Source organism: Peromyscus maniculatus, chromosome 4 (genome assembly GCF_049852395.1).
Source record: "Peromyscus maniculatus bairdii isolate BWxNUB_F1_BW_parent chromosome 4, HU_Pman_BW_mat_3.1, whole genome shotgun sequence".
NCBI classification, from domain to species: domain Eukaryota; kingdom Metazoa; phylum Chordata; class Mammalia; order Rodentia; family Cricetidae; genus Peromyscus; species Peromyscus maniculatus.
Genome location: NC_134855.1, coordinates 90203405 through 90229680, shown reverse-complemented (window position 1 = coordinate 90229680; position 26276 = coordinate 90203405). Strand labels below are relative to the sequence as shown.

Below are 26276 nucleotides of genomic sequence, written 5' to 3'. Positions count from 1 at the left end.
ATGACAAGCAACATAATTTTATTGTTACATTTGTATGTTAAAATTAGAAATATATATAAAATTCATGTTAATGTATTAGCATTTATCTTATCAAGAAGCCCTATTTTAAGTGCTTTAAATATGTTTGCTTATGTACATTTGTGTAACTTATAAGTTTTTAATTTTTTGAAACAATTTTTTTAATGTAGTATAGTGGTGTGTACAGTGTTCTGCTTAATTCAATGGGTATTTCAGTAGGACTTCAGCAGGATTCTGTCTTGTGGTTCATTTTCTTTAAGAAGTGACTGAGTTTGAATAAAGATGTAACTCATCATGGACATTCTCCTCCTCTCCAGCTTGTTCCTGCTGGGAGAGAATGATCTTTGGTTTGTGACATCATGGTCTATGACTGGGGAATTGGCTGATATCAAATATGATTATACCCTTTCAGAGGAGCTAGATGCAGAAGAGCTGCAAGCATGCTCATTTCAAGTCACACCACTGAGACACCAGGAAGACCTGTGGCAAGAGCTGGATTAGGAAAGAAAAAGGCTTTCACAGCACCTCTCACTTTTCAGCATCAACTACGAAGGATAAAAGTACCACTTTACGGCATACCTCACTAATCATTTGAAACATTGTGGGGGATGTAAACATCATGTTACTTAATTTCACAGATGAGGAAAAAACGAGATAGAAGAAAATTCCAGTAAGCAAGCAAGAGGCATTAGTAGAGCAAGAAAAAGGAGTGACAAAAGAAGTCTCAGGTGCAAGACTGCCCCCAGTACAACTGGGGACATCAAGGCTACTCAAAAAAAACTTGAGAAAAGCTGTCTCAGTACACCTCAAATGGGAAAGACAGGGCCTCTCGCTGAGAGAGTCCCAAGTATACATTCTCATGTGGAGCCCAGGGTAACTAGTGTATGACATTCAAACTAATGTGGTAGGCTGGGAGTGAGAAGGGCCCAGTTAACACCCTTCTAAGAAAACAAGAATTTGTTAAGAGAGAATCTCCTTCATTAGTAAAAATACTGTGTTCCATAACATCCTTCAACATGAATTTGCAAAGAAAATATAAAAAGAATTCAGGAATTATAAGTCAGAGCTCAACACAGGAAGTGAAGACAGACGCTCCTCTTACCGACGCATGTACACATAGAGACCACCTTCCCTCTTGTCATCAGATTTGTCTGTAACTACAGTTAGCTTCCAATGACAGTGGCAGGCAGATGAGTCTTCCACAAACACAGGTGTAGTTTCCCTTTAGACTAATAGCAATTGTCCCAGCTCAAAACCCTAGTCATCTGTGATGGCCTCCTAGGTATAGAACATACACAAATATTACATACAAAGCAAAACAACTCTACACATGATTACAAGCCAACCTCATTATTTATGGTAACCCCTTTTGCTTGAAATGACAGAATGTGGCAAGACTGTAAAAGCACTTATCTGCTTCTATGTGCTGATTAATTACACTGTATTATTGAACAGTTGGGCAATCCTGACATCCTCTATTTTTCATATAACATAAAATATTAGGGGCTGGAGAGATGGCTCAGAGGTTAAGAGCACTGGCTGCTCTTCTAGAAGTCCCAAGTTCAATTCCCAGCAACCACATGGTGACACAACCATCTATAATTCCATCTGGTGCCCTCTTCTGGCATGTAGGCAGAATACTATATACATAATAAATAAATCTTTTTTAAAAATTAGTCAAATAACTCAAGAATCCAGATCAATCAGAAAATGCTTTTACAGTTCTCCTGTGCAATGTCATGCTGCTGCTGTCATCAGATCACATGATGATCCTTCCTACTCATCACCATAGAAACAGAGTATCAAATACTGAGCTCTTTGAACACCAAGCAAGGGACAATGTCCAGTTTAGTTACTCTAATACAAACTTTGAACTTTCTGGAACAATACTCCAAAGAGGCTCGCTAGTGTACAATTAAAGTCATGGTTTTTGGCACTCCTTTAGTACTTAATCTCTTAGCTCTCACATACTGTTATAAGGACAGTCTTCTACAGGTGGTCATTTCTGGGGACTTGTAACACCTACAGAAAAGCCATTCATGGCTAGAAACTGCCCTAGCACTTGGAGACTGCTTCTCCTCTAAGACTTTGTCAGGTTATCACTGAAAATGTATGTTTGTCTTGTCTAGGAAACTCTGCATTACTTATGGGTGAGAGCCATAAGAATAATGATCATACCCATTGTCTATTTTCAAGTATGTTCAGAGATCAGTGGGTGTGCTCAATAAGTATGAAAATATATATTCCAGTAGTACATTCAAGAACAGTCTCAAACAAGCAGAAAAACAGAGGTCCTAAATATATGTCAGTTTCCTTCACTGGAGAAGAGCAAGTAGTTTACTTGGTATGATGGCCTTTTAGAGCACTTGTACTGAAATAAAAGCCATGTAGAAACCATACCCATTAAGAAAACTATGGTATTAGCAAATGAGCAAATATAATATAGCATATTTATCACTTATATTTCTGCTCTACTTGAAATATGGAAATCTCATTTTCCACACTATGTTGAGATCCAGGAAATCAATAGTCTCAAAGGATTTCAATTGGTTTTGCTGTTAAAAGGTGATTACAGGAAACTGCGGGAAAACATTCTGCAAAGAAACTGAAGAGATAGGGCCTGGGGAGAAGGCTCCAGAGTGCTGCTCTTTCAGAGGACCAGGGTTCCATACTCAGCACCCCCATGGTAGATTGCATCTCCGGATCCAGGGGATCCGATGCCCTCTCCTGGCCTCCTAGGTCACCAGGTATACATGTAGTGCACAGACACATGCAGACGAAATACTCATACACATAAAATAAATGAAAAAAAAATAAAACACAGAAACTGAAGAGATAGTGAAGTGACATCAGCTATCAGATGGTGAGAGCAGAGAAAATTACATCCTCAAAATCTTACATTTATTTTCCTTTTCCCTCCAGCCCTTAGACTGTGCTCAAGTATCTCAGACAAATCTGAGTTTGTGAGTCAGCCTCACCAGAACCTCAGGATTTCCCATCAGTTAAATAACTCTATGCCCAACAGTCATGGTTTCTGTACAAGCAGGGGCAGTGGCAAAAGCCTGTGCTGTGATGGAAATGAAGGCAGGCATAGCTGGTATTGCTTTAGAACTCATCCTGGGCGCTACGGTGAGTTAACTGCAGTAAAGAAATGATTAGATGTGTGGTCTTCACCACGTCTAGAGTTCGATGTTTGTGTGCACAGCTTAAGATCTGGAGTTTCGTCATCCCATATTTTAGCAGTTACAGTCCTTCAGGAAAGATCTTGGCTAAACTGTCGCTATGGAATGCACAGAAACCAGATCTCTGAGACAGAAAGGCCTGCGGGTCCCCTGCTTTTGCCGTCCCTCCCATGCTCTTCCCGGACACCTCCTAGAGTCTACACATTGTCATTGTTCTGCCACCTACAGGACTCACAAAGCCATGCTCCATTTTACACGTTTTTGATTCCAAACAGATACTGCCAAGGACCACTCCACAATTCCTCACGTGAGTCATGTGAATCAATAGTATTGGCTAGCTAAGAGGATACAGGCTGCAAACCAGCATTGCCCAGACATATAGAAGGCCACACGGTTGTTGCGTTGCCTCAACAATGATCAAGCAACCAAGACCTAGGATTCAAATTAAAGTTTATTTTAAACAGCTATAATTTGGGTTGGGTGAAATAGGCTGGAAGTAAATAAAATGAACAAGATCTCAGTAAATTATATCATGTGTAATCAGGAAGTCAAGCATAGAAACAAAACAGTGAAATTTTGCCATAAAATGTTTCAGAATGAAGTGTGAGAAACCAAAAGAATGGTTGGAAATACCAATAAGGAGGACCCTTCCAAATATTCCTTCCTTAACATTTTGCCAATCATTTTATCATCCTTAGCTGATTCCAGGCTATGGGCTCAGTAACTTAACTGACTATGAAAGCAAGAGAGAGCCTGAGTACTTAGACCTAAGCTTCAATGTAACTGAGTATGGTAGCATGTTATAGTAGATAAAATTCACTTTAAAAGGGGGAAATAAGTAATTCCAGAATGTGGGAAGCAGAGTCAGCCAGAGCTATATAGTGAGTAAGTGCTTGCCTCTGCACAGTACCCTGCATTTGGTCCCCAATACCTGCCACTACCACATCAGCAAGGCATGGTGGCCCACACCTGTAACCCCAGCACTAGGGACATACAAATTGAAGGATACGAAGTTCAAGGTTACCCTCAGCTGTAAAACAAGCTCTAAGCCCCTGCACTATATGAGATACTGTCTCAAAAAAAAAAAAAAAAAAAAAAAAAAGAGCAGAAATCTGATCTCTATGCAAAAGAAAATTTTGATTATTATATTTGACCTATCAGTTATATGACAGTTTACTCATTTCTGCTCAGTATCCTTCTCCAGGTCAACTCCGTTCACTGAGGAGTTGTCATAACTGGTATCAAATGAATCCTATTTTAAAACTAGTTACCTGGCTGGGGAGATGGTTCAGTCACTAAAGTGCTTGCAGCCAAAATTTAAGTCAATCCCTACATTCACATTCAAAAAAAAAAAAATGCCTGAAATGGTGGCGCACACTTGTGAGCCACTGAGGAGGCAGCAGAGGACGGTCCCTGGGGCTTACTGGCTAGACAACCTAGCTTAATCAGGGAGCTCCAGGCCATTGAGAGACCCTGTATCAAAATTAAGCAGACCACGCCCAAGTAACACCACCCAGGGCTGGCCTCTGGCCTCCACATGCAAGCACACAAATGTGCCTTAACATGTACATGAACACACAAACACGGTTACAGAGTAACCAAAATTTTCTCCATTTCCCAAGAGATGTGTTTTAATATATGTTCTTGAGATTCTGCCGTATTTTATTTCGAACTATTCCAAACCAGCCAATGCCTGTGCGGTTACTACACAGCTTTAACTGTCAAGTTGCACTCCTCTGAGATCATATGCTTTTGTGGGACAGCCATAAATAGACAAGAGGAGAAAAGCTCCAGTGGCCTGCACACCTTTATTTTGTAAGGTCCTCTAAAACCATATTATAAATTCCTTATAACTTTATACTCATAAAGGTTTTAAAGAATCAGACTGACCTGTTACAGCCGTAAATGTACAACCATTTGCATTACCAACAAACCTAAGTACCAGGAAAAGGTGAGAACTTTTTAAATAAACTTATCTTTTCTGTCTCAGATTGCCAACTGAACTTTTGAGGCAGATGTCCTAGACAGTGGAATCATGGGTTACTTTCTTTTGTATGCTCTCCCCTCCCACTTCTGAGCAAGGCTCTGGTGGTATCATCTATTATGGACAGGAATAAAATAACCAATATTCCAGGATCTCTTGAGAGGGAAAGCAACTCCCCACAGCCATTTCTTATACAAAAAGGAGATGCCTAAACTGGTCCAAGTGATGAGAGAAAGTGACTGCTGAGTGCTCAGCCTTAGGGGACACCCCCTCCAAGGCTCAGGGGACATCAGGGAAGAGAGGGAGGAAGAATGTAATGGAGGAAGGGATGGAATATGGAACACTGTCTTTCAGACATGCCATGGCTGTTTCATCTATAAACTCACAGCAGTTGTGATCACCTGCACAAATCCTGCAAAGCATGTACCCATCAACAAGCTGCCACGGAGAGGGGAGGTACTCAAGAGGCCTCACCCTTCCCTGAAGATTTAGGTGCTTGTGAGTGTAGCTTAGTGGGTAGAGATCCCAGTTTAGCATACCAGATGCCCTGGGCTTCATCTCCAGCACCACCCAACATGAGGTGCTAGAGGCAGACACATCTGGAATCCCAGACACTCCAGAGGTGGAAGCTGGAGGATCAGGACATGCAGCTCATGCTAGATCTTAATCAGCTAACAGCCCACCCTGTTATATTAGACCCTTCTCAAAACAACAAAAGAAAGGTCAGAGCCATCTTTGAATATTTATAAGTAGTTAATGGTGGCTAGTGGGAAGGGGGCTCATGAGGCCACATTCTTCCCTGAGTTTCTATAGGTAGTGATTGCTGGGTGAGGGAAAAACATTTTCAACCCTAATTAAACCCATTAAGTCACACACACATGCACACATACACAAGAAAAAGAAAAAAGAAATGGAGGGAGGGGAGGAAGGAAAGAGGGAAGGAGGGAGGGAGAGAAAGAAAAAGAGTAAACTTATGAAAGTATAAGGAAGAGTAATTAGCAAAAGCAATCGGTGAGGGAGAGTCGACAGGAGAGGGAGGACACTGGGGGTGGTGAATGTGATCAAAATACATTTAAATGTATGTATGAAATGCCAATGAAATCCATGATTATATAGAATATATGTTCATAAAAATACTCTATGTTCGTGGCCACAACATCAACTGCTTATGACAGGGTTAATACTCTGTACAGAAAAAATAACTGTAGGCTCAAGTGGGTTCTCAGGAGAATAAAGTAGAAAGTATCCATCACTTCCCTCTTGACAGCAGAAAACCTACCATCTGCCCTTCTTAGACACAACTTGAACAAAGACCTCCACTGCTTCAACTCAAGGAAACACAAAAGGCTTGACTACTGCCCTGAGACTAGGAGGAAACAGCTCTGCTGCTATCCTGAAAGGTGATTTTCATGAATTGCTACCACTGAAAGCCCATCTGATCAACACTTCAAAAATGTGAGAGTTAAAACAGCCTGAAACAAGTCCTCTGCTGCTCACTGCCTCCTCCCTTAGACACCACGCATCACAACCCATTCTAACGTGTGCATGCTCATTCTCTGTTACAGGGCTAGGTCAGCATGCTAATGTGCACATGCTCATTCTCTGTTAGAGGGCTAGGTCAACATGCTTAACTTTCAAGTTGCTCATCCCAGCTCAGTGGCCACAAGGAGCACAGCTGGCACCCTTTCTCTCCTTTGGGACACTTTGAAAGCAAGTCTGGAAAACTGAGCTTTGAAAGTCTTTGACAATGTCTGCAAATAGAGAATCATGTGTTCTCTTACACACTTGTGTTTCCTGTGATGGGATCTTGATGCAACTTTGTCTTCTCTGCATCACATCCAAGTTCATCTTAGAAAGGACGATTTCACAATTCACTATTCCTATTTAAAACTAGAAAGAGGCCCAAGGAAGGCTGGCCATCATGAATAAGTAACACTCACATACTAGCAGTATTTCCTGAGCTCGCTCTGAGCAGATTCCCCCATACTGCACTAGGACAAATCTAAAACATAGGCACAGGACTTACAGTGGACTTTTTTTAAAAAACACAAAAGAAGTACATTTTTAAAGTAAAAAAAAAAAAATGAAACCTATACTGGACAAATTGGTCCCTAATTAGTCTGAGAAAAATGGAACTCTGAGAAAAAAAATAATAAAAACAAAAACCATAGTTGTTCATACCAGCAATACCAACATTTAAGAACCCAAGGCAAATGGATTACTTCAAGTTCAAGTTTAGCCAGGACTACATAGTGAATTCCTGGCTATCCTGGGGTACAGAGTAAAACTGTCTCAAAAAAAACCCTATGTAATTATATGTGTATGTGTATATATGCTCATTGAGTTTTTATAGCTCACTGCAAAGGACAAAACACGAAGGACTCAATTCCTAAACCCCATTCCAAAAGAAAACATTAAAATTCAAATGGGTGTGTACTGCCATGATTTAGCTATAGTCTGTGCAGCTACAAAATAAGAAAGATGGGGGGGGGGGGGGGCGGCGGCGGCGGCGGCAGCAGCGCACGCCTTTAATCCCAGCACTGGGAGGCAGAAGCAGGCAGATCTCTGTGAGTTCGAGGCCAGCCTGGGCTACAGGTGAGTTCCAGGACAGGCTCCAAAGCTACACAGAGAAACCCTGTCTCAAAAAAAAAAAAAAAAAAAAGGAAGGAAGGAAGGAAAAAAATTCTTCTTTGAGTATCTTATGTCCCACAGACACCTGCATGGCCCTGGGTTAAACTGCAACCCATATGCATTTCAGTTCTCCAATCTAAATACGTGAACAATTTGGCCAAAAGATGGCTGAGATTGTGCATGAGATAAGCACTCTGTGACTCTTTGAAGAATGAGGGAAAGAATGCCAATGGCTCAAAGCACATGGACGTCACACAACACGGAGCAGTGTGACAATCTCAGCAATCTAAAGGGCACATGCAGGAAGGAACAGGTACTCCGTGGTCAAGAGAAAAACAACCTATGTACTTGCACACCTTTCCTCTAGCAATTTCTTCTACCTACTTAACAGAAGAGCAGATCAATACAAGAGGCCTGATTGCTATCAAAAGAATCCGTTCAGAACAACAGCTTCTCTAACTATGAATTCACCATGTAATGATGCTTCGTAACTGTCTATTCTCTAGCGTTCAAAACGAAATTCAACTCACTTTTTCACTATGATCTCAAACTCCAAATGAAAATAAGTGTAAGAATAAAAATGGAGAGTTAGACTTCCTAACTATATCAATGCTGCTTTTCAAAATGATACCACAGTAAACTAGTGTGGCTCACAGCAACCGGGAGAGCAAAGAAGAGGTACACCACAATCAAACGTGTTCAGCTAAAGATGCCTTTAAGCTAAGCAGCAGCAAATTCTTTAGAAGCTGTAGTAGTTAGCTGACAGGCACACACACTCCCACACAGACTGAATTTCAGACTGTTCTGTTAACAGCATACCTTCCAAGATCGTTCCATTGGGAATGACTTCACTTGACGACAATCCTGAGCTGACACAGCTTGCAAAAATGGTTTCCTTATCCCTGTGCCTTCACCTACAGGATGTTCGGATGTGGCTCCACGTACCAACACTCCTGATGCATTAACTCTCAGGCAACAATCGCTGGCCACAGGCAGCAGGAACACACACTGAATATTTAACATACATAGAAGAGTTCCTAGGAGAGGTACCCTGAGAGTAAACAAAGAACAAACGAACATAGGAAACTTCATATGTCACAATAGGTAGTAAGAAACTATGGGCTAGATGGATGGAGAGCTCAGCAGTTAAGAGCACTGCTGCTCTTCCAGGGAACCCAGGTACAATTCCTAGCTCCCATGTGGAAGTTTACAACCATCTATAACTCTAGTTCCAAGGAATCTGAAGCCCTCCTTTGGCCTCCGTGGACAGTACGCATACATGTAGTACACAGAAACACATGCAGACAAAACCACCGTACATATAAAAGAAATAAATTTACATAAATAGAAATAAGAATAACTTTTAAAACCTAAATAAAAAAGGGAAATTGTTTTTAAAAAGAGGACAGGCTTTGAAAACAAACTTGCCTCCCAATTTGCCCACTTATCATTGTCCACAAGCGGAAAATTACTTCCTGCTCTAAGAGAAGTACAGAAAAGTACGTGTCCCCAAATCCTATTTACACTATATGCAAAGAAACATAAAGAAGATCAAGAAAATTACCAGCCATCTGGACTTCAAAATATAGGGGGAGAGCATAATTCTCTCATAGCCAATACCATAGCTTAACTAAAAATGATATCATGAGAACCTCCAGTCAAAAGGATTCCAACAACTTAGAATTCAGAAATGTTTTGAAATAAGTACCTTCTCATCTTAAAAAAGGAACCAGGCATGGTGGAGCACACCTTTAATCCCAGCACGCAGGGGGCAGAGCAGACGGATCTCTGTGACTTGAGACATTAGCTTCGTCTACAAAGCAAGTTCCAGGACAGCCGGGGGTACACAGAGAGGCGCTGTCTCAAAAAATATCAAGAGGAGCGGGAAGAAAAGAAAAGCCAGCAAGTCGGAAGCTACTGTGGCCACCTGGAGTCACACTGAGCTTAGGTGCGGCTGTACAACCACCACTTTGTCAGACCTTAGCAGCAACTCCTCTTGATCAGCTCTCAAAATTGCCAGGGGGGGATCATTGAATATGAAAGCTAAGAAACTGTGTGAAAAATAGTAAGAAAAGTGGTATCTTATCAATATTACTAAAAAAAAAAAATAGGAAGCAGATGAATTTGCTTGACTTTTAGCATGCATGACTTATAACACATAATTATCTTTTTGTTTGAGTTAATCATTCTCAGCAGTCAAGGAAAACTCATTTTGTGTTGGAGCTCCTGAGTGTCTCTGTCATAATAATCCAAGTCAAAGCTGAAATAAATCCACATTTCCCAGGTTTTTTGGTTTAAATGGAGCAAGTAACAATAATAATTTCGGGCTGGTGAGATCGCTCAGTGTTTACAAAAAGAACTTAATCTTTACAAAAATTTGCAATGAAACATAAAAATATCAATAATCCTGCACAACAAATTAACTGCACAGAATTCCAAATCACTACACTATGGAGTTTTTCTCCATGATGGGAATACTATGGGCATCAGGTCTGTGAGAACATCAGGCACCTAGACTCCTGGGCCGCTGCCGTCCAGAGAATTGTAGAGATTGGTTTAGGAAGCAAAGGCTCCCGGGAAAACTGATTCCCTGGGTATTTCTTGAGTTCCTATTATTGAACATTTCGAGTGCCTGGCCCTTTCTTTTCTCAGAAGGTTATTTAGTGTTTTCAAATGCTACTTACTATTATAAGTTGATTTTGCATACACCTGTCCCACATTTGCTCACTAGTTACTATGGGGTTTGTTTGGTTTTTAAGCATTCAACGACAAAACTGGTAAAGCTTTACTATAGGTTTTAGATGAACCTTTAGTGTTTTCTCCTATAAAATCATGTCATCGCCAGAGACTACTTCACTCCATCCTTTCCCTTTGGGTTTCTCTCTTTCTTTCTCTTTTTTTTTTCCCTTGCCTGATCACTCTGGTGTGGAACAGAAGCCCTGTGCAGGCCCATCCTTGTCTTATCTCTGATCTTATGAGGAAATCCTTAAACATTTCACTGTTGGGTGTGGGTTTATCATATACAGCCTTAATTTTTTTAGGGAAACATTCCTTCTACACTGAATTTGTTGAAAGTTCTCACAGTGAAAGGATTTTCTCAAATGTCTCTTCTGTGTCTACAGGATGATCATGTTTGTCCATCCTATGAATACGATGAATCCCATTCGCTAAATTACATGCCCCAGGGGAAAAATCTTACTTGATCATGGTGAATGATCTTTAACATAAATTCACTTCTCCCAGCCAGGTGGTGGTGGTGGTGGTGGTGGTGGTGGTGGTGGTGGTGGTGGTGGTGGTGGTGGTGCACGCCTTTAATCCCAACACTCAGGAGGCAGAGCCAGGTGGATCTCTGTGAGTTCAAGGCCAGCCTGGGCTACCGAGTAAGTTCCAGGAAAGGCGCAAGGCTACACAGAGAAACCCGTTTCGGGGAGAAAAAAAATTCACTTCTCCCTATCTGTGGGTTTTACAGCCATGGATTTATCCAACCATAAATCAAAAACAAACATTTTAACCGTATTTGACTGAACATATACAGACATTCCTCTCATTATTATTACCTAAACAAAACAGTATAGTAACTATTTATTTGTATTATATTAGGTATTATTAGTAATATAGAGAATGGGTAAGATCTTGGAATGTGTAGCTCAGTGGTAGAACACTTGCCCAACATGTACAAAGTCCTATACAGCAAGGATTTAGAACATCAAATACACAGAAAAGGCCCTTCCTATGTTAAAACACTATAATGAAAAAACTAAAATACAGAACAAAGTACACTGAAAGCTGCAATAGAGAAACACCAAGTCATATATAAAGTTAGGCCCACCAGAACAACAGCAGATGTCTCAACAGAAACTCTAAAATCAAGGAGAGCTTAGAATAACGTATTCAAGCACTAAGCCACAACTGCCAATCCAAAGTACTATACCAGAAAAATTAACTGTCATAATTGAAAAGCAAATGAAAACTTTGTAAAGTAAGAAATGGCTAAAGGAATTCATGACCACTAAACCAACTCTACAGAAGAACTGTGAAAGAATCCTTCAGAATGAAGAAAAATAAATAAACAAACAAACAAACAAACATACTCACGAAGCCACAAGAAATAATGAATCATGTTAGAAAAGCAGTTAAGTGGGGCTGGAGAGATGGCTCAGTGGTTAAGAGCACTGACTGCTCTTCCAGAGGACCCAGATTCAATTCCCAGCACCCACATGGCAACTCACAACTATCTGTTACTCCAGTTCCAGAGGACCTGACATCCTGCAAAATACCAATGCACATGATATAAAATATATAAATTTTAAAAAATAAGTAAATATAAAAAAGCAGTTAAGCAAATGAGAAATAGGAAAGCATTAAACATTACAAAATCTAAAAAAATGACAGGAATTAATATACACCTTTCTATACTAATTCTGAACATTTAACAATCTCAACTCCCTAATCAAAAAACATAAACCAACATATGAGATTAAAAAATAGGATCCATCTATCTATTGCCTCTACACCTCAACCTCACAAACAGACACAACTTTACAGTAAAGGGAAAGGAAAAGGTACTGTGAGAAAATCAAACTAGGAAACCAAGAGGTGCTATTCACTATCTGACAAAATAGATCAATGCGAAGCCAGGCAGAAGAGTCTACAGGGTTTCCATTTGCTCAGAAAACTTCTTCTGTCCTTAGTTTTCACTCTCTGTGAGTCTTCTAAGGTGCAGAGTCACATATTTGGGTCTTGTCTATTTATCTAATTAACCACTCCTAAGGGGAATGGAATACTTTTACATTCAAAGTCATTGTTGATGGGTAAGGACTAACTGTTATGAGTTGGTGTTTGACTGTGTTGTAGCTAAATGTTGGCCTCAACACACAGAGAGATAACAAAATCTACCATAGTTGGTTAACATTAAGGTTTAAAGAACCAGAAGAGCCTTATATACTTCATATGGAGTCTGCAATTGATAGATGTTGAAGAAATGGCATCATTTATCACCTCATTCGCTTAAGGTGTCTTATTATCACTAGGTCTTACATTACCATGCACACATACCTCTCCTTCTTATTGACTATAATCCTAAAACTGCTAAGAACTCTATATTTGACTTCTTGGTCTGAAGATGCTACAGAACTATTAAAGGTTCAAAGAAGTCAGGAAAACAGAATTTATTTGCCTACACAATGGAAAGTACCACAGTTGAACTCATGGCAATCAAATGTACTCTAAAAGAGTCCCAGTGACACTCATGGGTGAGATGCACACGGACACTCACGCAACGCCCAGCATTTTAGTTATGCACATTTGATTGACTGTCTTTACATCTTGAATATATATGACATCATGGTTAAATCACCGCTCAACTTCTTTTGCTTAGCATGATAAACCTTCCACCACAGATTCTGTCCTTCTCATGCTAAATCCCCGCCCCCACTGCCCTGACCTTATATATAAAATGAGTTCGTGGCCATTGTTTTTGTATTCTGATTAGATAGCACCACACTATTCTGACATACCTGTTTTAATGATCTGATGTCAGAAGTTAGAATCTACTTCTACCCTTCACAGTGTGCCTTCCTCAAGTTATAGCCTTTTTTTAAATAATTCCACACGATCCTCACAAAGATTAAACTAGACTAGATTAAAATAAAGCTATGTCTAACTCAGTCGTCTGTTGAAGGATGTGGCCATGAGTTCCCCTCTCAGAGTCTGTACAGAACTCCAATCACCTGACAACTCTTGATCAAGTCGCTTCCTTCATCCTTCACAACCATCCTACACTGCAGCTGTCTACTGAAAGACATGACTCCGCACTGGCAAGGTTATTAGCTGCCTTTCCCTAACCTTTGAATTCATTCATTTTGTACTCTTTAGAAAAGAGATTCTACACCAATCTTAACTAGAGACTTTGCCAAAAACACACTTGCTTTTTTTTCTCTCTCTCCTAAGAAGAGAACAAGCCCAATTTCAACATGGCAAGACCACTGCATGTATTTCCGCCATTATTCCACTAAACATAATGACTATTTGTGTGTGCAACACACATATGTGTGCAAGTGTGTATATACAAGTGTGCTCATGTGCATGGAGGCAGAGGTCAACTTCAGGTGCTGATCCTCCAGTGTTGTGCATCTTGTTTCTTGGGACAGAGCTTCTCACTATCATGGAGCTTACTAATGGGCTAAAATGGCTTGCCCCCAAGCCCTGCCATTCTCCTAGCTCCACTTCCCCAGTTCTGGGATTACAGGTGTACACCAACACACAGCTTCTCATGTGGATGCTGGGGATCCAGACTCAGGTTCTCATGGTTATGTGTCAAGCACTTCTCCTACTGAGTCATTTCCTCAGCCTCCATGGTGGTCTTTTTTTTTTTTTTTTTACAATACCATTCAGTTCTACATATCAGCCACGGGTTCCCCTATTCTCCCCCCTCCCACTCCCTCCCCTTACCCCCAGCCTACCCCCCCATTCCCACCTCCTCCAGGGCAAATCCTCCCCCGAGGACTGCAATCAACCTGGTAGACTCAGTCCAGGCAGGTCCAGTCCCTTCCTCCCAGACTGAGCCAAGTGTCCCTGCATAAGCCCCAGGTTTCAAACAGCCAATTCATGCAATGAGCACAGGACTTGGTCCCACTGCCTAGTTGCCTCCCAAACTGATCAAGCCAATCAACTGTCTCACCTATTCAGAGGGCCTGATCCAGCCGTGGGCCCCTCAGCCTTTGGTTCATAGTTCATGTGTTTCCATTCATTTGGCTATTTTTTTTTTCAATAATTGAGTAAAACCAAAATTTATTATAAGCCACAGTCATCCTAGGGCCATGGTGGTCTTTTTAATGGGAATAAGGGCAGTGTGGTGTTTTGAATGAGACTGGCCCCTACAGACTCATATATTTACATGCTTAGTCCCTAGTTGATTTGATGACCTGTCAGGAAAGAACTAGGAGGTGTATAGCCTTATTGAAGGAGGTGTGTCATTAGGGGTGGGCTTTGAGGCTTCAAAAGCTCATGCCAATTTTTTTTCTCCCTCTCCTTCTTTCTCTCCCCCGCCTCCTACTTGCTACATGAGGATCATGATGTAAAGCTCTCAGCTACTTCTCCAGTACCATGCCTACCTGCATGCTACCATGTTTCCTGACATAATGATAATAGACTAACCCTCTGAAAGTGTAGACAGGCCCCAATTAAATGCTTTCCTTTTATAAGAGTTGCCTTGGCCATGGTGTCTCTTCACAGCAATAGACAAGCAGAAAGGAGGCAAGAGCAATTGAAAAGAATATGCTACAGCTGTTAGCATGTAACACCCAGACTTGATATGGCTAAGTAGACATTTGTCAACCTGAAGAGTATCTGTAATATAAGTCAAACCCAAAAAAGACTTGTGAATTTTCTCTTACTAGAAATAAGAATAATCTAAATTATCTAATCATCTAAATAAGCCAACACTCAACTGGAAAATGAACTTAAAGACTGCAGTCACAGCCAGGGATCCTGTGACATTGGCTCTGGGGACTGGGACAAGAAAAAAAGCACAATTGTCAAAAAATGGTGATGGTGTGGACAGTGGACCGAACAAAATTTACCAAGTGTTATTTTGGTGACTTTAATTTACCAGGGCACAATCTACTTAAGGGAATAGATCAAAATGAATAAAAGCTAAGTACCTCAGGATATAACGATAAAATACAGGAGTTTAGGGCTGCCAAGATAGTAAGCAAAGGTTCTTTCCCATCAAGCCTGAAGGCCTGAGTTTAATCCTGGGGCCCAGATGGTGTAAGGATAAAACCAACTCCAAGCTGTTCTCTGGCCTCCTCATGCTCATAGTACGCATATCCCATCAGCACACAAAGAAATAAACAGATGTCATAAAAACATTTTTGAAGCTGGTGACATGGTTCAGTGGTTAAGAGCACTGGCTGCTCTAGCAAAGGACCTGGGTTCAATTCCCAGCATCTACATGGATGCTCACAACCATCTAGAAGTCCAGTTCCAGGGCATCTAATACCCTCTTCTGACCTATGCAGGCACTTCATGCATGCAGTACACATGTACACATGCAGGCAAAACACCAACACATATAAAATAAAAATAAATTTTAAGTCTATATTACTATATTAAGTCTTTAATATAGCAGTAGCAGTGTTGAGCAAACCAGACAATACTTTGGAAATAAGTGAAGATAAAACTAAAAAACAAACCTCTCTACTGAGTACAAACTATCAGACCATTAAGGACCACGAGGAATAAGATGCAAACAGATGCAACTGGTGCAACTTTGGTAACACAGGAAATACTAGAAGATAAGGTTGAGCACAAGGTATTCAGATTAGGTCACTACTCACGGTGTTTAAGGTACTGAATCTGCTAACAATTTTATACAGGCCTTACTCTTAGCCCAGACCCTCTGATGTAAAGACACAAACCTCCTAATATTTTTCAAGGAAGATTACTTTCAAAAGGGGGAGGTGGGGAGGACTAAGAAAAGCAAAACAAAGCAAAAGATAAATAACCCTAAGCAAGGGCAGAAAGACCAGAAGTGCTAAGGAGCTGAACAGGAGTCTCTAGACTGGCCATTTGGTAAAACCACTGGGTGACTTAAGATGACAAGCCACACCAAGACCCACAAAGATCCACACATACTTTCATGAAAGCATGGAGAAATCAAAAAGGACATACTTTAGCAGAGGAGCAAAAGAGACAATAATTTTATTTAATAAAAAAAAAATTCAAGGAGCACTAAATAAAACTGAAAAGACCCCTAACGGTAACTTAAGAGGAACAAAGAACTGATGTGGGAAATGCTGGGAGCAAAGGCCCTAAAGGAAGCATTAGGGAAACTCACCGACGTCTACAGGATCCCTAAGCAAACAGGAGCCAAAAGGTCATAAACACAAAAGGAGAGAAACGGAAATAGGGCTCCTAGGCCGAGGCCTCTAAGCAGTTTCAGAGTAAGAAAAGGAAAGCTGACTGAGGCGGAGCAAAGGATGCGGCTGGACCAGCAAACACTCAAAGAGCCTGCATCACAGCAAAGAAAACAAGATGCTGGAAACAAGTTTAAGTCTTCAGTTCCTCTTACCTTTTTGAGGTTTTAAAGAGAAAATCAGATTTGACCCACTTCTATATTCCAGTGTAAGAAAGACTATTTTATCATTGAGCTACTTTTTTAGGTTAAATGTCTAGTTCTGTGTTTTGTTTTGTTTTGAGATTATCCACATACCAACGGGAGGTTCCCTGACTAAGCTGCCTTTCCCAGATCCAACTATTATAGTACACACTATATACTATGTAAAAAGGTAAGGGTGGGGAAGATCAGTGTACTGAATCAATGAAACTGCTCCACTGCTAAATATAAAGAGTGGTTCAAGGGTTAGAAGCACAGGTTACCTGTGTGTTATCTTCTTTTCCCTTTCGGTCAAAGTTGATGATGCAAGAACACAGCATAGGGACACCAAATACCATTAAAACTAAAGTCTGCCCCACAAAGTAACTTTTCACAGTTAAATTGAGGAAGATATGTAAGGGCTTTATATGAAAATACGCATATCAATAATGTTGATCCCAAAGATGGGGGAGGAGAATTAACTACCGACCCAAATCATCACGGCCAAATTAATTAAAGCAAGCTGTCTTAGTTAGGGTTTTACTGGTGTGAAGAGACACCATGACCACAGCAACTCTTATAAAAAGGAAAACATTTAATTGACGCTGGCTTACAGTTTCAGAGGTTTAGTCCGTTACCGATCAGCATGGCAGCGTTCAGACAGACATGATGCTGGAGAAGGAGCTGAGAGTTCTACATCTGGGTCCGCAGGCATCAGGAAAAGACAGTGACACCCTGTCCAGGCTTGACCTTCTGAGACTTCCAAGCCCACCCCCTAGTGGCACACCTTCTCTAACAAAGCCACACCTACTCTAATAAGGCCACACCTCCTAATAGTGTCACTCCCTATGGGCCTATAGGGACTATTTTCTTTCAAACCACCACAAAAGCAATTAATGAAAGTAAGCTTTTTTATTCATGTACATGGGCTGCCTCCCCCTAAGATGGGGTTTGAGAGGTCAGCATTGGATGTGAGGAAGACAAGGTTATTGCAGCTCGGGGGTAGGGGAATCTCCAAATGGGGATTTGGCTGGCAAAACAGGTTGGATTATAGCAGCAGAACAAACAAGTTAATCCTAATGCCCTCTTGAAACAAAGACATGGCTGCAAGGTGGGCAAAACAAGGGAGTCATGTCATAACAAGGTCATCATAGGTGGTCATCTAACCTTTTGAAACAAAGGTAGAGTTGCAAAATGGTTATAAACAACTTTTTGAAGCAAAGACATGGTTGCCATTCCTGGAACAGGCAGTAGAGAAAGAACCATTTGTAGTTAAGGTTACAGGTGGGACAGAGCCCAATCCTTGAGAAAGAGATTTAGTCACAAACAGGAATGAACCTAGTTTGTCTTTACTATAAGATGGCTTTTAAGCCTAAGATGGAGGCAGACTGGTTCTTCAATAACTATGACCAAACTTATCTAATCATGCCATTTTCATATTTTCACTAAAAAATAAACAAAGCTGTACACTTACACCTCATTTTTTTTCTTCCACGTTTATCTTCAATCTTATCCTGGTATTGTGCTCGCAATGTGAGCACTTTGGATCTCTGGAAATCAGTAGCATCTTGAAAGGACTAGACAGTACACACGGCATGAACTCAGTGACTGACTTTTGGGGTGGAAGGTAACAAGAAAGAAAAAACTGCTTCAAGACTTACTATTTACACCTGTTTATAACTGAGGGTAAATGAGGGCAGGCTACCACTTCCACACTTTGCTGTTGTTGTTTTTGGTTTTGTTGTTGTTTGTTTGTTTGTTTGTTTGTTTGTTTTGTTTTGTTTTCTGAGACAGGATCTCTCTATGTAGTCCTGGCTGTCCTAGAACTCATCAGATCTTCCTCAAACTCACACAGATCCTCCTGCCTCTGCCTCCAGAGTGCTGGGATTAAAGGCATGCATCACCACAACCAGCCCCACGTTCAAACTTTATTTTAAATTTATTTTATGTGTCTGGGTATTTTGCCTGCATCTTTGTGTATGTACCACATGCATGACTGTTTCCTGCAGACACTAGAAGAGTGCACTGGATCACCTGGAACTGGAGTTACAGATGGTTGTGAACAACCATATGGGTTCTTGTAGCATGAATCTTAAAAGGTCTTATTAATAAAAATCAAACCCAGAGCCAGGTATTGGGGTGAATGCTGAAAGATCAGAGAGACAGAACAGGCCACAGCCACCTCACCTTGACAATTCCTCAACTGATCCTGTTTCCTCAGACTGGAAGCCTCTGAGTCCTCATCCAAATGGATCTCAGCTGAACTGCTGCTCAAAAGCCTAAAAGCTTAACCAGGCTCTAGTTCCTGGTCCTCACACCTTAAACACCTTTCTGCTTCCTGCCATCACTTCCTGAGATTAAAGGCATGAGTCACCATTCCTGGCTGTTTCCAGGGTGGCTTCGGAATGCTAGGTTTAAAGGGGTGTGTGCCACCATTTTTCTGGCCTCTGTATCTAGTGGCTGTTCTGTTCTCTGACCCCAGATAAGTTTATTAGGGTGCACAACATTTTGGGGAACACAATATCACCACAGGTGCTGGGAACAGAATTCTTGTCCTCTGCAAGTGTTCTTAACCACTGAGCCATCTCTCCAGCCCCCAATTCTTAAAATATACCTGAGGATTATAAGAATATTATTTAGAAACAAAAGCTAGTAGCCTAGTTATCTGGTTCAGAGGCTTACAGAAAGAGCAGACAGCTGCAAAGTCCCAGTCCCACCAGAATTAGTATGACTATATGCCTTCCCATGTCCTCCAGAAATAAAGATGTAGATGCTACCAGCCATGGCTAGAGACTCAAGGCAGGCAGTGCCTGTCTGTACAAGTTGAGGAGTTCTACAAAGGAGTGTCTTTTATAGGGAGAGTTGTAAAATTTTAAAATGGATAATACAGCCAGGTGTAGTGGCACAAGCCTTTAATTCCAGCACTCAAGAGGCAGAGGTAGGCAGACTTCTATGAGTTCAAGGCCAGCCTGATCTACAGATTGAGTTCCAGAATAGCTAGAGCTATTACACAAAGAAACTCTGTCTTGAACTCCCCTCCCCAAAAAATAGAGAATATATATGAACAATTTAATAAATAACTATTAATCCAAGGTAGCCATCATCTAAGCAAACAGAGTACAAAGAGAGTACTACCAATGTCACAGGAATTTCCAGGCCTACACACCTGCTGCATGCCTCTCCCTAACCATTACCCCTCTTCTCCCTCCTAAATAACACAGGTAACTTTTTCTTGCATCGGTTTCTTTAAGATATAGTCTCACTGTGTAGCCTAGTGAGGTGACCCTCCTGCCTCAGCCTTCCAGGCACTGGATCACAGGTGAACACCAGCAGGCCTGGGTCCCGTGTTTAAGCAGAACCACACGGAGGTCTCCCACAGGTGCGCGATGTTTCTTTTGCTACACATAATGTCTGAGAGACTCACTCACATCTCTGTGCACTCTTTTCACTACTAGTAAATATGTAAGTTGCTTCCATTTGAGAGTCTCCTGAGCAGGGCTGGAGAGATGGCTCAGCCGTTAAAGGCTAGGCTCACAATCAAAAATATGAGAGTCTCCTGAGCAATTCATCTATGAACATTCGTGCACATATACTAGAATTCTGTAGGGATTCATCAAGGGTAGAAGTGATGGATCCTTGAGGGCACTGGGAAACAGCAAACAACCCTCCAGAGTGAATCTACCAACATAAGCGAACACCAAATGGGTAAGATAGAAAGTTATTCCTAATTACCAGTCCTCAAAAGTTAACTGCTATACATGGAAATTCTACATAGAGATCATTCATAAGCATTGCCCCCTCAAAGCCTTTGAGCTTGCTGTCTTTGCCTGGAATACTCTTCTATATATATCCACAATGCTTCTTCCCTCCCCTTCCCCAAGACTTTAGCCAAATGTTATCTTCTCAGTAAGAACTCCTCTGGCCACTCTGCAATACTGCAATAGCCCTTCCCCACTGATTCCTACCCCAAGCAATTGCCAAGATTTAATGAATTAATTTATATTTTAAAAAAAGTATGAAAAATCAGAATCACTGTAAGGAGCAGGGAATGTGTATCGGAGGATACTTTTCAAATTTTATGACCACAGAATGAAATCTAACTCAGCAGGAGACCAAGACAGATGTCCTGCAACATGCATGAAAAGGCAGGGCAGTTCTTCTCAGCATCATGCTGCAACAAGCAGCCAATAAACCAGCAGCAGAGTGGAGCAGAAACAGAAGAACACAGCAAAGACATGTCAACAGCAATCTCCCAAGACAGAGATAATCAAACCTCGAAGAAATCAGTAAGCAGACTACAAAAAACAAAAAACAAAAAAAAAAAAAAAAAAAAAAAAACAGAGGATTCAACCATGTGCCTTGCTTTAAATTATGTAAATAAAATGCTAAAAGAAATAACCAAAATCATAAGCCAATGAACATGCCTGCTGGGCTAGACTAGAATTTTAATTGAATTCAAACATTTATGCAGTATCTCTTATTGCCAGATACTCTTCAAATAATTAACTATAAAACTGATTGCATTAAACCCACATGCAGAATAGAAGTTAATTTAATTGCATTATTTCAATTTTATCCTCCAAGATCCTTTAGCCAAATAGCTGATAAGAATTAACTAGCCAGCTACATTTTACCTCTGTTTCCTCCCTCCTCCCTTGCATAAAAGGTGTTCATAAATTATAGTTGGCCAAAGTGTAGGTAACAAGAAGAAAACACTCAGTTGACTCAGGGTTTGAGCTCTTGACTAGTCAGAGTGGATTGCATTTGCAAATCCTCATCTAAAGGGGCTGTGCTATGAACAGCATCAGTTCACAGCACCAGAGTGAATCTTGTGCTTCTGGCTCACAATTTAATACCCTCACAATTTGTCCTACTCAGAATAGGTTCATCAATTATTATTCTTAGTCTAGCTCAGGCATTCAAAATTATAGGCACGGGCCAGCAAGAGAACTCAGCGTGTAAGGGTGCTTGCTGCCAAGCCAGACAACTAAGTTCTGTCCCTAAGACCCACATGGTAGAATGAGAAAACAGTTCCTGCAGGTTGTCCTCTGACCTCCACATGCATATCCTGGCACAGCCATCTACACACTGACACATACACTATGACATTTGTAATGCAATTTCAAAAGCAACAGATGTCTACGCAATCTTCCCAGCACCGAGCAGCAAGCACACAACTGGAACCCATACCTGCAGAGCTCAGGAGGACACTGAAGTCCGTCCCCCGCTGTGATTCTCCACTTTCATCATTGACTTCTTTTTCAGTATCTTGATATCGATCCCAGTTAGAGACAATCTTTCTTCTAGAAAAATGTCCTTGCTCATCATTCTCTTCTCCATGGGTCTCTGAATCACTGTCATCTTCCACCTGCAATCATTAGAGACAAATCAATAGTCAGGCAGTACAATCCTGACGCTGGGAGTCTTCACAGTAAAATAACAGGACATCGGTGTAACACTAAAAACTGAATTTGTAAACGAGGCTGGGACCCTAAGCAGTATTTCCAAAGAACCTCACTCTTTCAGAGCATTATCTCAGGGTAACTTTCTAATGAGTGTGTAAGGAAATCGGTACATTATGCCTGAATGTACCCCCACATATAGTGGCTCTTTCATCTACATAAAATCACCGAGGCTATAGGATTGTTAATACTTTAGGACCAGAGCCTGGCAGGATGGCTCAGGGGCTAATGGCACTTGAGGCACAAGCCTGAGTGCCTGAGTTCCATCCCTGAAACCCACATAAAGATGAAAGGAGAGATTAACTCAATAAAGCTGTCCTCTGACCTCTGCATGTGTACTATGCACACATGGTGCACATCACACACAAAAAAAAAATAATAATAAATAATTTTAATACTTTAGAATGGAAATCAGCTCTCTCTGGAAATTTACAGATATTTGCAAACGTACCTCACAAATGTATCTTAATGGGAACTGAACTCAGAGGCATTCTTGAGCATTTCTAGTCTTGAGCATTAAAAGAAAGCATGCATTAAAAGAAAGCATGCAGAGAACAGTAGATTGTGAGAAATCCTACAGTATACTTAGAAATGGTGATTTAATTGTACTAAGAAATAAACTGCAAGCCATCGAGAAAGATCATTGGGTAAAAGTTTTAACCACACAGCCTGGGGACCTGAGTTCGACTCCCAAAATCCACAGTGGAAGGAAAGAATCAACCCTGACTGCAACATGTAATAATAATAATAATAATAATAATAATAATAATAATAATAATAATAAAAATAAAAATAAAAATAAATGTAATGGGTTTGGAGAGATTGCTCAGTGGTTAAGATTGCTCTTCAAGACACTTGGTTTAACTCCCAACACCCACAAAGTAGCTCATAATCATCTGTATCTAATTCCAGTTCCAAGAGATCCAACACCCTCTTCTGGCCTCTGTAGGCACCGAATGCATATGGTGCCCAGAAATATATGCAGCCAATTTTTTGTAGGAAATAGAAACTGCAAAAGAAAAAATGGTGGCAGAATAGAGAACAGATTAAACAAACTTAATGGACTGGGGTGGGTGTCAGTGGCAGAAGAACTGGATGATGAGCTCTGGTGGGTGTCAGGGGAAGATGGTCCTCATTGATGAGCTGGGGTGGGTGTCAGTGGCAGAAGAACTGGTTGATGAGCTCAGGTAGGTGTCAGGGGAAGATGGTCCTCATTGATGAGCTGGGGTGGGTGTCAGTGGCAGAAGAACTGGTTGATGAGCTCAGGTAGGTGTCAGGGGAAGATGGTCCTCATTGATGAGCTAGGGTTGATGTCAGTGGCAGAAGAACTAGTTGATGAGCTCTGGTGGGTGTCAGGGGAAGATGGTCCTCATTGATGAGCTGGGGTGGGTGTCAGTGGCAGAAGAACTGGTTGATGGGCTGAAGTGAGTATCAGTGTCAGAAGGTCCTGGTTAATGACCTGGAGTGGGTATCAGTGTCAGAAGGTCCTGCTTGATGAGCTGAGTAGCTGTCAAGAGCAGAAGGTCCCAGGTTCCATCCCTAGCACATCACACACAGCCCAATGGATTCACAATGTAAGATTGGGAACTTATCTATTATTGTAATCTGAAAGACCTGCTCTCAAGGCTACATCCAGGGTCCAAGGAGAAAGCCATAGCGTAGCAAAACTTAACTTAGGACTTTTTTTATCTGAGGGGTAAAGTCTCATATACATGATATGAAAGCATGTTCTTTATTCTTCTGTTATAGCTCTAATTCTCTCTACAGCTCTAATTCTTCCTAAGTTCTGATTCCTTCTAGTTTCTAATTTCTTCCTAATTTCTTTTTATACAAAGCTATATACATATTTTTAGGAGGCTTTTTTCAATAGAGAGAAGCGACCTCTGAAGGTCATAGCACATTCCTTTAGTAAACAGTAAGGGGCAGAGCCATTTACCATGGCAACGCAAGGTTTCAAGGTTCCTGGTGTAAGACTGTGACCAGAGGCCAGGGGCACAGTGCCCAGTAAGACAAGCTGCTGAGGGATAGGTTTTTATCAGCCAGACTCAGCAAGTAAAGAATTGGCACGATTTTTTTAAATAATTTATTTAACTTTATTTTATGTGCAGTATCAGTTCCCCTGGAACTGGAGTTAACACAGTTGTAAGCTGCCAAGGGGGTGTTGGAAATTGAAGTTGGATCCTCTGAAAGAACAACAACCAGTGCTCTTAACCACTGAGCCATCTCTCCAACCCCTTGGCATGATTTTTTTAGGTTGCTTTGTATTAGTAAGCTTGGTTAGACATCTGTGACTTTGTCCTTTACATATCTGTAGAACTTTTAACTTATGATCTGTTTACAGAAACATTCAGTCTAGTTTGAACTTGCTCTGAGGTAAAAGTGAGCTACTTGTGTGTAGTTTGTCTAGACTGGGGAGAAATTGTTGCTTTCTATGTTAGTTTGAGTTAAAAGAACAAAGTAGGCTTTTAAATGTCTTATAGTCCTCATGAGACAATAGATCTAGTTATGAAGCATATTCTAGTATATTTTCTATATATTAAAATTATACAGCTTAATGAGAAGTCATCTTTCTGACCATCTACAAATATATGTGCCAATAGATTAAGATGCAGTCTTAAGATTACATATACATGTCACGTGAAATTAATGCAGGTATTGGGGAGATACCACAGCTGATTCTGCACGTGTGAAATTACAGACAAGAGCAATAGTTTCCAGAGTTGGTGGTCCCACAAGCCTTGCCTGGGCAGCATTCTCCTCCATAAGAAAATCATTCCTCTGGTGGACTGACACCTGATTTATCAATTGCTATAAGCTGTATTCGAATCATGGCCCACAATAGCTCATGACAATCTATACTCTGATTCAAATAGTCTAACCAGGGGAAATAGTCATCATGAGAACAACTGTGAAATGTAAACAGTGACCAGACATTTGACCATATTAAGAATGAGCTAGTAATACTATTTACTGCTGATTCATAACAATGTTATGAATTTTTAGTGTTCTCATGCATTAGGTGCAAATATTCAACCATATGTGAAAAGATAAGGCATCTGGGAGCTGGTTCAAATAGCGTATGGAAAAGAATGGTGGCCAGAAATAAACTACTTACATGACCACTGCTGAGACAGGGTGGTGAGTAATGGAAATTCATTATACAATTAGCCTATATGTTGTTATAGATTTGAAACTTTCCACAAAAAAGTAATATTTTTTAAGGTGAGATGCATATAGAAATTAAACACATAGTTCAAAGGAGAGTCCAAAAGATTATAATATCCTTATCAAGAAAATAAAACTAGTGAAATATATTCAAGCCAACCATTTATATACAACAGTTAAATATTAATTTAAAAACTCCAACTAGGGTTGGGGATTTAGCTCAGTGGTAGAGCACTTGCCTAGCAAGCACAAGGCCCTGGGTTTGATCCTCAGCTCCAAAAATAAATAAATAAATAAATAAATAAATAAATAAATAAATAAATAAATAAAAACTCCAACTAGGGGGGTGGAGAGATGGCTCAGTGGCTAAGAGCACCAGCTGCTCTTCCAGAGGTCCTGAGTTCAATGTCCAGTAACCATATAGTGGCTCACAACCATCTATAATAGGATTTAATGCCCTCTTCTGGCATGCAAGTATATACATAGAGCACTCATACATAAAATATAAATAAATTTAAAACTTAAAAACTCCAACTAGCTAGGTGTGGTGGCACATATTGATAATTCCAACATCACCATGAATTAGAGGTAGCCTAGGCTACAGAGTAAGACCTATGGGTAGGTGACGGCTTCTCGGGAATAGAGTCAGTTTTCTTTAAGGGTGTGGTTTCTGGTAGGCCCACCATGTTCCACTGGGTGGCCCCACTATCAGGAGTAAATGGGCAGCACAATTGAAC

General features: G+C 40.7%; 2 protein-coding genes across 2 annotated transcripts in view; one reads left to right on the top strand and one right to left on the bottom strand.

Annotated features, from left to right (window-relative positions):
• The window catches only part of Chrm5 (cholinergic receptor muscarinic 5), a 63932-nt gene that overhangs the window by 3518 nt on the left and 34138 nt on the right, over positions 1-26276 (top strand). The window lies entirely within an intron of this gene.
• Aven (apoptosis and caspase activation inhibitor) overlaps positions 1-26276 on the bottom strand; it is a 137226-nt gene that overhangs the window by 91257 nt on the left and 19693 nt on the right. The window contains exon 2 of the mRNA XM_076570298.1: positions 22103-22280. Coding sequence (XP_076426413.1) covers positions 22103-22280 — 178 coding nt within the window. The remainder of the gene's footprint in view (positions 1-22102; positions 22281-26276) is intronic.